The sequence below is a fragment of the Vicugna pacos genome, chromosome 20 (genome assembly GCF_048564905.1).
Source record: "Vicugna pacos chromosome 20, VicPac4, whole genome shotgun sequence".
Classification (NCBI taxonomy): Eukaryota; Metazoa; Chordata; class Mammalia; order Artiodactyla; family Camelidae; genus Vicugna; species Vicugna pacos.
In genome coordinates, this window is record NC_133006.1 from 21,966,161 (window position 1) to 21,978,964 (window position 12,804).

Consider the following 12,804-nt stretch of genomic DNA (forward strand, 5'->3'; position numbering starts at 1 on the left):
CCCTCTGCATTACAAGTGGCCCATTATGAACCTGATTTGCCTTCCTTCCACACCAGACTGCAGATACCATACCGTAACACTGCAGATTGCTTGGATCAGAAGTACTGAGTCACAGGAGCAATTCAGGATAATGCTATTTACGCCCAGAAAATTGATCCCGGGTTATTTACTGTTTCTAGCACTTCCCTTCTCATCTCTCACTGCAGGCCTGTCTCCAGTTCCCAGGCTCCTAATCATTTCTCAGACAGAATGTCTTGAAGGTGTCTCTGGACCAGAGCCCAGACCGACCCAGCAGAGCCCTGGCATGGACAGGGGCTGGAACAGCTTTGCGTTTCCTGGGCTTGGTGGACAGGCTTGGCCCCCCAGCTGCAGGCCTTCCCGGGTCCAGATCTGGCCTCTCCAAACCTCAGGACACACAAGAACAACCTGTGTGTGTTTCAGTTGGTCAGCGGGACTGGAGTCACACTCAGACACCTCTCCAGGGAGATGGCTTAGGGAGAGAGCCACAGGTTTGGAGAATTTGTACCTGGCCTGTTGTGGGCCTTCTCCAGCTGTAAACAGTCATGTGCTCACTCATCAAACATTGAGAGGCAAAAAAGCACAGTGGATTCTGAAGCTAGACTCCTAAGTTTGAATCCTGGCCCTGACGTTTTAGTAACTGCACTACGTTGGGCTTCACCCCAATTTTCCCACCTGTAAAATGGGATAATAGCCACACCAACCTTATAGGGTTGTGAGATTTTTTAAAGCTGATGTGTGTGATGTTTTGGCTGTTATTACATATCAAACGCCTTTAACACGCCAGACAATCTTGAGGTCAGAGGTCAGCAAACTTTTTCTGTAAGGTCCAGATAATAAATATTTTTGCATTTGTGGGCCATAATGTCTCTGTCACAACTATCCAACCCTGCTGTTGCAGCCCCAAAGCTGCCATAGACAATAAGCAGTTGAATGAGCATGGCTGTGTTCCAATAAAACTTTATGGACACAGAAATGTGAGTTTCATATAAACTCATCTGTCACTAAACATTATTCTTCTTTGGATTTTTTTAAATATTAAAAATGTAAAAATCACTTAGTTCACAGGCTATATGAAAATAGAGAGCAGGCTGGGTTTGACCTATATTTGGCCCACCCCGGTCAAGGCATTGGAGACACAGATGCTGGCATGTCCTGCCATAGGAACCCGTGGTGCAGACAGAGCCTCCCTGGAGCTTCCCTGAGCCTGGGGTGCTGGCAGGCTCCTTCACAACCCTCATGCTATTTTTCCCCCACCAAGGTCTGACTTTGTCTTAAAATCCCCTCTTGGAATGGAGGCAGTGAGACTCCAATCAGGCCAAGGTTAAGAAGTGGCAGTTCAATTCCAAGCCCCAGCATTTTGAGTTCTAGTTCCTCTGAGATAAATCTCAGACTCCAGAGACCCAGTGCACAAGCCTGTCACCATTCCAGCACTCTGGAGGAGTTCTAACCTCGCATTGGGAATAGAAAGCAGAGAACCGATGGGGGGAGGAGGGGTCTTGCTGAGCAGGGAATTTAGATGTTATCTGGGTTAAGTTTGAAGCACTGCAAATGTGTTTCTTTCAGAGGGCAAAAGCCAGAGCAGACAGAAGGATGACAGGGTAGGTGTTCCTGGACAAGCAGCAGTTCCCTTCTGGACCTTTGGGGCAGGCTCTCTGGAAGGCACTAATGGCCAACAAAGTTTCACGTAGGGAATGACTTCTGTCCACCCAGACTCGGGACTTCACATCAGTCTCCCATCCTCGCCGCTCCCTGCTCCAAGGCCTATGCCCCAACACTGAGTGATTTTCCATCATGACATGTTCATCATATCCCCTTCAAGGCACCCCTGACTTCCTTCTCCATCAAATCTAAATCCTTCTGCTTGATTTCTAAGGGCCCCATCCTCAAGGCCCAGACTGACCCTCCCCAACACAGTGGACCTCCTGTGACACCGACGTCCTGCCATCTGCAGCACCTGTGCATGCCCTGCATCCCAGAATCCCCCTCTCCCACCTCCTGCGACACCTGGCCCCATCCAGCCTTGTCCTTTGTGTGAAGAAACCTTGCAGTGGGGTCACAGAAGAGGGATTTAACTGTGCCTCAACTTCCTTATCTGTAAAAGGGGGAAAATAAGGGGACTGACCTCATGGGGTTGTTGAGGTTTAATCTGAACATGCATGTCACACATTCCCTGAATGGTGCTAGAGGTGGTTCCCAAAAGTGCCCCATGTTCGGAAACAGCAGTAGGCAGCAGCAGCAGCCAGCCCTATCTGACTCTGGAATACGTTCACCTCTTCCTTTGCTGAATCTTTAAAGTTACTATTTGAATGACACAATCATCACAAAAGGTTTCTTGGATAGAGGTCCATTCTCCCCACTGAGGCTACAGACCTTTCTTACAGCACACTTTACACATTCCCTGGCCTTCCGCGGAGACTCTGGCCCTCTGTGGCCCTGGGTCTGGACTGTCATTTTCTTTTCATTAATTGATTGAAATGGTGCCACGCACTTCTGCGCCCTTTCTTTCATGAGGGGCTTCAGGGGAAAGGCTGAGGACAGGCTATCTTCCTATTACGGCACTCTGACAGGCCAACAGAATCTGCTAAGAGTGGCCTGAAGACACTCAACAACATGTGTTTAAGTAACAAGAAAGGGCTTTCATTGAAATGACCTTCAGAGCAGCAGTTGAGCTCTAAGTGGACAGGAGAGTGCCACCTGGGAGGGGGCTGACCTCTGCCAAACCCTGCAGGAAAGCCCCAGAAATCCATGGTGTGGCAGGCCCTGTCCGTTGTTTCCACAAGCTCCAAGAATCCAGTCTCCCCACCCGGAGCCCCCAAAGGTATGGCCAAAGGTTAACGGGCTTCAAAGGGAGGACAGGAGGTATATAAGGACCTGTCAGACCAGACAGACGCCAGAGGACAAGCAGAGAGAGACTCTTCCCGGCCCACTTGGACCACTCTCATGCCGTGAGTAGCCAGAGAAGGGTGGGGAGGTGGTCAGCATGAGTCCTGGGGTGAAACTGGGGTGTGAGCCAAGCCAGCCAAGTCCAGAGCCTTGTGGGGTGAGCTGACTGGCTCCTGCAGCTCTCTACCACCTTCAGATACCTACCTGGGCTTCAAACTGAGCGCCTTGAGCTGACTTCCAGAGTGTGGGTTAAAGCTGCACATAGTAGGCAAGAGCGGGGCTGCCAGGAGGCATGGAGGCTGGAGAGAGGAGCAAATCCTAGCAAGAGGAGCTGTCTGGGTGGGTGGTGCTGTCGACTGCAGGCAGGAACCCAAGCCAGAGTCCAGCATAGATGCAGGGTCATCCCACTTGGTGTGGAGTCTTGGCTCTGGGAAGTTAAGGGGGAAAGCTGGGTCCCTAGGGAGATGACATGGCTTAGCAAGACTAGCCGGGCCTGGTGCTACCATGGGAGGGGGGGAGACAGGCACCCCGTCAGCCAGAACCGAGCACTTGAAGGCTGGAGCCCCATCCCTGGTGATGGAAAAGAAAAGTCCAGCACCTTACCATACAGTGAAAAGCTCTTGCTCCCACTCTGAGCTCCCCGAACGCAGAAAAGTGTAGGTGATGTGTTGGCTGCCAGTTGGATCAAGAAAATGAGCAGCAATTGGATTTTTGCCTTTTTTTATTTAAAGTTTGTATTGATTCTTATGGAGTGAATTAAATGCAAACACCAGAATGAAAAGGGATCTACAGCATCTCGGGAAAAGGAAATGAGGCGCCATAAATGTGACACATCCGTCTCCTCTGGGAAGGAGCTGGGGCCCCAGAGACTCCGTAGGAGGAGGAATGATGATTCTGAGCCCCCACCCCCACCCTTGCTCTGTCTCCTCAAGATCCCCCCGGGGCTCTGCTCAGGGCCTCAGCTTCTGAGAGGTGGTCTTCAGTGGGTGACTGGTCCTTCCCGCTCTCCTGGGAAGTTGTATGCAGCTGGCATGGAAGGCTTTGGCTGTCTGAGCTCTCATGTTCTTGCTTGTGGAGTTTTAGTGAGATGGAGAGACAAAGTAGGACGGGGCCACAGGAAAGCAAAGAGACAGAGGGAGTCCTGCTCAGCAGAGGGGACTTCACACAATGGAGGAGACAGGTCCTAGCGGAGAGGCAGGATGCAAGCCCACAGCCTCGAAGAGTTTCTCTGAAGGGACAGTTGAAATTGAACTTGCAGAGAAGTTCGGAGGCCAGTCTAGGGCAGGTTCCTCTCATACCCATGGAATCCAGGCTGCCCAAGGGCTGTGGGAGTCCTGAATTGACCCCTAGAAACTCTTTATCTGAACCCTATAATCCCCCACACCCACACTGCAACAGAGGCTGCCTCTGGTCTCCCTTCCCTGCTCCGGGGGCTTGGCCCCCACACCCAGCAGTCCACCCAGCACAGGAACGTTGGTTCCCAGAATATCAGCAGGCCCGCTCTTGTGATGCCCTTCACCTTCTGAGGGCAGAGGCCACCTGGACTGTGGGGCACTGGGACAAGTACCAGGTCTCAGAAGGCCAACTTCTAGCCACCACTACCTTGGTGGGAGCAGACTTGGAATGGGACCCTATGGACCAAGGAATCAACCAAGGCTAGCACCCAGCAGGCCACACCCCCCTCCACAGGACCATCCTGACCCTGCCCAGGGTGGGCCCAGCTGGCCCCTTTCTCAAGTCTCTCCATGCCTGCAGTCACCACACCCACCTGTTCCCTGGCAGTCTTGGCAGCCCTCCTTCCTGCCAGCCATTGCAGACTTACCCACTTCTAGGGATGGGGGAGGGCCTCATGCACTCCTGCTGGCACCTGGCCAGCACTCATGGCTTGGGGTTGGAGGGAGCTGTTGCAGGAAGAAGGTTGTTTCTGGATGGTGGCCAACAGGAAGCTAGACTCACTGGAGCTGGGAAGGGGCTTGTTCCAGAGCCAGTGCTGGCCCCAGAGTCGGGGGGACCCCACTCTGCTCTTGGATGCGGCTCCAAGCTGAAGTTTTCCGTCTGGCTTTGCCTCCACATGGGCAAAGGGTCTCAGTCCCTTCCTCTCTAGAACTGGGGTCTTGGCCTGGTGCCTCCAGGCAGAGCTGGGATCTTCTGGGCTAGGTCTATTCCTTTCATCATCCTAACTAGCTCAGGGAGCAAGCAGGCTCCCTGGATCTTGGGGCTTAGTTCTGCTGACAATCAGAGTTTTTCTCTGGGACATGAAGTCTCTCCTACTTCATTATTAGTGCAGCTGACCCCAGAAATCCTCTCCAGGAAAAAAGAGAAGGGCCAACAAGTGGAATGATTCTTCCCTGGTATGTGGCAGGGGCAGAGTGGCCTCTCCATGGCACTTGGGGCAGAGAGGGGGCTCTGAGCTCATCTGGTACAGCCCCACACCAGGTCTGAGTCTAGAGAGGCTAAGTGGCTTGCTCAAGATCACATCTACAGGTAGGACGTGGACCAGAACTGAAGGCTCCTGCCTCTGATGCAGCAGTCTGTCACTGTGCCCTACACTTGGTGACAGGAGCTTCTTGTCGTTGTACAGCTCCAGGATGGTGTCCTGCAAGGCTGTAGCTGTCCTGCTGGTGGTGCATGCAGCTGCCATGCTGGCCTCCCAGACAGACGCCTTTGTTCCCATCTTCACCTACAGTGAACTTCACAGGATGCAGGTAAGAAATTCTTAAGCTGCCCACCTCCCGGGTGTGGCTGAGGTGACTCACAGCCCTGCTCAGCACCAAAGTGGTGTTAGTCTCTCTGAGGCACAAGAGTCCCTTTGGTAAACTCACATTTAATCAGCCATGCCAGTGACACTGAGCCCATCATGAAGAACCAGGACCCAAGATATCCACCTCCACCCCTTCACTAGCACCGCAAAGGTGTCAGTGGCTCCCACAAGTGACAGTGACATCTTTTCCCACCCCTGCCCATCCTTCAGAGGAAATTTTCAATTAACAAGCCAATAAATATTTGCTGAGCATCTCTGCAGCAAAAAGGGCCACCCTGGGTGAGAGGCCAGACATGCAAGGACATCTAAGAACTTCCCATCTTCAAGAAACGGGCTCGGGAGCCAAGACACAAACATGAAAAATTCACTAACAATGGAAAACAAAAGGGCGATGTCACAAGACAGGACATGATTAATTGCCCAGTAAGTGATGCTGATGGTAAGTGCTGAGTTCAGTGGAGGAGAAATCACTGTGGGCTGGTGTGTGTTTGGAAGTCCGCAGGGAAGAGAGGAACCTAAGCTGGGGGCCTCAAGAGAGGACGGAGCAACAGGTGGGAGCAAATGGCCAGGGTGGGAAAGAAGGTGCCTTTTCAGGTAGTGGTGGCCAAATCCTTCTCTTCAGAGCCTGGAAGAAAACAGGGCAGTCTTAAATGGAACTCGGCAGCGGAGCCTGAGGAAAACTGGGCTGCTGACCCTGCCTCCCTGGGCCTTTTACTTTAGACATCAAGGGGTTCTCAGTGTCTATGCCACCTTTATTTCTTTTTAAATGAGATGAAGAAATGGAGCTTACGTGTCCCACGTGCCCAAGACCAAGGCTCCAATAGGGACACATACACGAGTCCGTCCTCCGGGCATTGGGGCCCTTGGGGCAACCTCTGCATCAGCGCACTGTCTGGGGACAGGTTTGCACATATCTCATGAACAGCATCCTTGGTAGAGACAAGACTAGACCCAGCTCCTCTTCTTCAGGGGCAGACGTGGAGAGTGACAGAGGAGATGCAGTGAGCCCCCAAAACCTACCTTCCTCCACCACTTGGCTCCCTCAGCAGAAAAGACGACCAACTGTTCTAGAATCACCTTGTCTCAGGGCAGGCCCAGAGCCGAACCCCCAGAGTACTGCCCGTACCAAAGGAATGGGGTGTGTCTGATCTCAGTGCTCAGGGACCTGGCATGCAGGAGGCCCGGCAAGATGTGGGGCTGGACAGAAACAGTCCAAGTCAACAGAACACCAGCTAACAAAATGGCAACCAAAGGACACTTTGCGTTAATCTGCTCTGTGGTTTTATTCCTCTTAATTACCAGGCCCTGGGATTTTTATGAGGAAGCTGCAGACTCCTTCCTCCATAATTCATCTCTCTGTCTTGCCTCTTATAAATCACCTCCCAGGGATTCCAGTTTCCGGGCCACCCCATGGCTTCCTCCCAGGCTCAACTGTCGTACCATCTTTTTTATAGGCTCTTTGCTAAGAAAAACACGTTTTCACACTTAATATGCAGGAAGAGCAGCCATTATTTTCAGCATTTTAACTTAATTAACAGTAACAATCTGGGTGTAATGTCTGAACTACAAAGGAACGATTCCTCTTGGGGTAGATCTGTTCGTGGGCAAATCCGAGGGCCTTAAGCCACTGGGTGTCTGTCACGCCTTGTGCAAGAGACACCTGGGAAAAGGGGTTCTTTTGGCCTAGAAAGCGGGGCTGGGGTTGCTCTGGCCACTTAGCACTCTGGGTAGAAACACGAAGGGGTCCTGGGGTGGTTGAAGGAAGACAGGTTTGTACAATTTTGTGCTCGGCCCCTAGGAAAAGGAGAGGCACAAAGGTCAAAAGAAATCCCTGAGTGTACATAGAGGTCGGGAGAGGTGAGCCCTCTGGACCCCATGGAGCCCACAGAGGAAGAAGAAAAGGACGTTATCAAGGTGAGCAGACAGGGGGACAACGTAGAGAAACCTAATGGGGGAATGGTTCCCTTGGCCACCGCAGAATGTTCCAGGACACAGCAATGAATCAGACTTTCAGGCAGTGAGCTCCATCCTCGCAGGGAGAGACAGACACCAATGATGAGACAATAAACCATTTTAGGCACCAAATAAAGAAATGTGTTAGAGAGTGGGGCTGGGGACACTGCTTTGGCCAGGGGGGGCAGGGTGGGGAAGACCTCTCAGAGGAGGTGACCTTTGATTTGAAGCCTGAAGGATCGAGAGGAACCATCCATGCAAAGAGCTAGAGCAAGAAAATCCCCTAAGAAGGAACAGTGAGCAGAGGCCCTGCTCAGGAAGTACTGTGGGTCAGATCCCAGGCCTAGGGCATGCTGAGAGAGGGCAAGGGGCTGGCAGGGCCTGGTGGGCCAGGTAAGTCATCTAGGAGGCTGTTGGGTGTTCAAAGCCAGGAGGTCACCTGATCCGACTTAGAAAGTTGCAGGGCAGCACAAGTGGAGGCAGAAGACCAATCAGGTGGCAGCTGTGGTCCTCAGGAGAGAGATGATGGGGGTGCCGGTTCCTCCCCTAGACAGGAGCCCTCAGGAGACAGCCTCAGCATCAAAACCCAGGGCCCTAGGCCTTCAGTGCCAAGTTAGGATGCACAGATTGTCAGGGCTGGAGAGAGCTTTGAGTGTGTTTAGTTCAGCTCTTTATTTCACAGACTCATTTATTCAGACAGTGAATACTTACTGAGCCCATGCTATGTGCAAGGCACAGTTCTGGGCCCTCGGGATAGGGTGGTGAACAATACAGGCAATTTCTCTGCCCTCATGGAGCTCACACTCCAGGGGGATCAGAAATAAGATACTGGAAGGACCAGCAATAAACTCCAAGCAGAATAAATAAGCAAACTTTATTGTATATCAGAAAGTGATATGAAAGTAAAACAGGGAAAGGAGATGCAGTGGGTTGTAATTTTAAATAGGGTGATCAGAGCAGCTTCATGAGCTATTGGTATTTGTGCAAAGACCTGAAGAGACAGAGGGAGTAAACCGTAAGGATGTCTGGGGGAAGTGCTTTCCAGGCAGAAGGAACAGCCAGTGCAAAGGCCCTGAGGCAGGAGTGGGGCCCATTGCTTTCAGGGAAGAGTAAAGAGGCCTGAGTGGCTGGAGCAAAGGGAGTAAGGGGGGAGAGTGGGAGGTGAAGCCAGAATGTGGACTTTATAAGCCATTGTTTGGAGTTTGCTCTGATTCTTTTGTGGTGGGAGCCCTTGCGGCCTTTTAAGCAGTGGAGCGACATGGTCTGATTTACACTTTTTTAAATTGAAGTATAGTTGATTTACAATGTGTTAGTTTCTGTTGTACAGCAAAGTGATTCAGTTATACACATATATACATGTTCTTTTTTCATATTCTTTCCCATTATGGTTTATTACAGGATATTGAATATAGTTCCCTGTGCTATGCAGTAGGATTGTTGTTTATCCATTTTATATATAGTAGCTTGCTAATCCCAAATTCCTATTTTATTCCTCCCCCACCCCCTTCCCCCTTTGGTAACCATAAGTTTGTTTTCTATGTCTGTGAGTCTGTTTCTGTTTTGTAAATATGTTCATTTGTGTCATATTTTAGATTCCACATGTAAGTGACATCATATGATATTTGTCTTCTGTCTGACCTACTTCACTTAGTATGATAATCTCTAGGCCATCCATGTTGCTGCAAATGGCATTATTTTATTCTTTTTTTTATAGCTGAGTAGTAGTATTCCACTATATATATACACATACATATACATATATATATATATATATATATATATATATATATATATATATATATATACATATACCACAACATCTTTATCCAGTCATCTATTGAAGGACATTTAGGTTGCTTCCATGTCTCAGCTGTTATAAATAGTGCTGCTATGAACATTCGGGTGCGTGTATCTTTTTGAATTGGAGTTTTCTCTGGAAATATGTCCAGGAGTGGGATTCATGGATCATTTCGCAATTTAGTTTTTTAAGGAACCTCCATACTATTTTCCACAGTGGCTGCACCAATTTACTTACTACCAACAGTGTAGGAGAGTTCCCTTTTCTCCACAGCCTCTCCAGCATTTATTATTTGTAGCCTTTTTGATGATGGCCATTCTGACCGGTGTGAGGTGATACCTCAATGTAGTTTTGATTTGCATTTCTCTAATAATTAGCGATATTAAGCATCTTTTCATGTGCCTGTTGGCCATCTGTGTCTTCTTTGGAGAAATGTCTGCTTGGGTCTTCTGCCCATTTTTGACTGATTCACATTTTTAAAGAGTCTCCCCAGCATGTGTGTTGAGGTAAAGGCAGAATTAGGGAGACCACTGAGGAGGCTGCTGCAGTACCCAAGAGATACAGACAGACACACAGACAAACAGAGGTCCAGCCCAGGGTGGTCATGGTGGAGGCAGAGCAAAGTGGTCCGATTCTGGAAATATTTTGGAGGTATAAGCTTATGGGATTTGCTGGGAGTAAAAATGGATATAGGATGTGAAGAAAGAGAAAAGTAAAACCGACTTCAAGGGTTTTGGCTGGAACACCTGGAAGGATAGATTTGCCACTCACTGAGCAGGTGAAGCCTGTGGTGGTTCATGCCGGTGGGAGGAAGATCATGAGGTAGACTAGACCTGTGAACTATGAGATGCCTGTTGGGCATCCAGGTGGAGATGTCACACAGGCAGGTGGACATACAAGTCTGGACTTCAGGAAAGGTTAGGGCTGGAGGCATAAATGTGGGAGTCATCAGCAATTACATAGAATTTCAAGCCAGAACAAGGTGAGATCCCCGGGGGCAGTGAAGGGGATGGAGAAAGAAGCCCCAGGACTGAGCACAGGGCACTTTTCTGTAAAGAGGCCTGGAAGGGAGGAGACTGATATCTAAAGACAGAGCATTGCCAAGGTCACACAATGGTCAGGGTAGGACCAGGCTGGACTCCACACCTCCTGCCTCCCAGTGGACACTGGCCAGTGATCTTTCCAACGTCTTGGGTCCCCACAGCATGCTGTCCATAAACAGTGAGGTCATACACGTGGCTGTCACTGCAGGGTGTAGGGGGGAGGCTCCTTTCCTTCCCATAGGCTCCCTGAGCACTAGAGGAGGAAGCTGGGAGTAGGTCCTCCACCTGGCAAAGAACTGCCCTCTAAATGCACCTGAGGCTGCATTTCCGGCACTAATTCTGAGGTTCCCTCAGTCCGTGTTACACCAGATGGAACATCTAGGGAGGCTTGGGGTAAGGTACCTCGTAACCCCTTCCCTTCCCCCTAGAACCATGACATACAGGCCATGAGGTCCTTTCTGGGCCATCTAGTCCAGTCTCCTCATTCTAAAGTGAGGAAACAAACCCAGGGAAAGGCACACCCACAGCAAGGACAGCACAGGCAGGGCTGAAACCCTCAGCCGGTGGAGCCACCTCTAAGGTTGTCCTTCAGGCATCCTGAGCCCATTTCCCACACTGCACGAGTCAGGTGGGATGGGGGAGCAAGCCAGGGAGTCTCTCAGTCTGCCCACTGCTGGCTTGTGCAGAAAGACCATTGAACCAGGAGGCCCTGGGGGGGTGATGGCAAGATCCATTGAACCAGGAGGCCCTGGGGGGTGATGGCAAGATCAGTTGGCACTCCTGGCTCTGCCCCAGCAACCTCTCTCGGTGAAGAGCCTCCAGACAGCTCCTCTACAGTCTCACTTGTGTCCCCATGGAGCTAGAGAAAGCGTATCCCGGTGGTCATGGGCATGGACCCTGGAGCCAGGCGCCCTGGGTATACCATCTTCATCCTCTGCCACTTAGTACTTGTGTGACCTTGAGCAAATCACTCTACCCCTTTGTTCTCAGTTTCCTCATATGCAAAATGGGGACACTAATATCCTCTACATCATAGGGTTATTGAGAGGCTTAACATATGGAAAGCATTTAGAATGATACCTGACATGTGGTCAAACTCCACCGCGTGTTATCTGTTATTATTCAGGAGAAGGGGAGGGGTGTTTCCTCCTCAAATGAAAAGCCCTCTGTCCCAGCTTCTCCACCAGCAGTGGGTGGTTGATCCTCCTCCTTACTGGCCTCAGCAACTGCCAGGATCCAGCCCCCTGGTTAGAAATGAGGGGAAGTGGCAGAATTCCCAGCCAGAATCCCCAGAGGATCCCAGAGGATCAGGAAGAGTGGGGCCTGTCAAGTGGCAAGGCTCCCCGCAGTCCCTCCTGCCACCTGTAGGGCACCCAGGGGTTAACGGCACGGCAGACTCTCCGTTGTGGTTAACTCTGCCTTATTTCACAGCTGACTGCGCCTGTGGAAATTGGAGTGAGGATGAACTCCCGGCAGCTGGAAAAGTACCCGGCCACCCTGGAAGGGCTGCTGAGCGAGGTGCTGCTGTCCACCCAGAAAGGTACGGGGAGGGAGGACAGCCGGGCCTGCCCTCCGCGCGCCCCGGTGTTAATATTCCAGCAGCGCATCTGGGCAGGGTTTGGGGACTGTGATTTTTTTTCTGCTTTGCACTTGAGAACCTGAGGCTGCCTTCTCCCTCAAGCACTCCCACCCCCTCGCCCCATCTCTGAGGGGAGCCCAATCACAGAGCAAGGCTGGCTCGGGGCTCGGATGGCTGCTGTTGGTTGAGGAGGCCTGATTTGAGGGTTCAGACCTCTTTCTTAAATGCCCTTTCAAAGAGGGCCACAGCAAGTGACAACAACCCCCAACCCTTCCTATGCCGCATATCCGTTCATTCCCTCCCAAAACGCCACTGAGGTCAAGTGGTTGCTCTGAAGGAAACCCTCGTGCAGTCTCGCTGCAAAAGCCTGCATTCCCCCTCCTCCATCCATTCTGCAAATCGAAGTCCTGAGCCCCATTTGGCCTTGCCAGGTTCAAGGTCTGCCTGGGTTACTTGTGCAAAGTTAGATCTTGTCTGACAAACAGCCACTAATTTCTTCTCATAGTGCCTAAAGGAGAGGAGAGGAAGGGAAGAAGTGTTGTTTGAGGAGGAGGAACTGGGAGGTTGAATTAATAGCCCCAGGCTACAGAAAAAGCTGGAGGTCGACCTCCCCTCCTGGATGTCCCTCCTTCCTCAGACCTGCAGGCAGGTTTTGAAGGCCGTTTCACAAACAGTCCTGCTGACACTTCTGAGATGCAAACCTCCTTTGTTTTTCTCCAGCAGCCAAGTGATGGGCCACTCCAGGGAGAAGGTGGACAAAACTCAG

The 12,804-nt window shown here is 51.0% G+C and overlaps 1 protein-coding gene across 1 annotated transcript; it reads left to right on the forward strand.

Annotated features, from left to right (window-relative positions):
* Nucleotides 1-5,492: 5,492 nt before the first annotated feature.
* MLN (motilin) lies at nucleotides 5,493-12,804 on the forward strand. The gene is given in 5 exon segments (XM_072944692.1): nucleotides 5,493-5,609; nucleotides 7,464-7,506; nucleotides 7,509-7,579; nucleotides 11,891-11,999; nucleotides 12,759-12,804. Coding segments are annotated over 5 exon segments (351 nt in total). The 3' UTR covers nucleotides 12,770-12,804.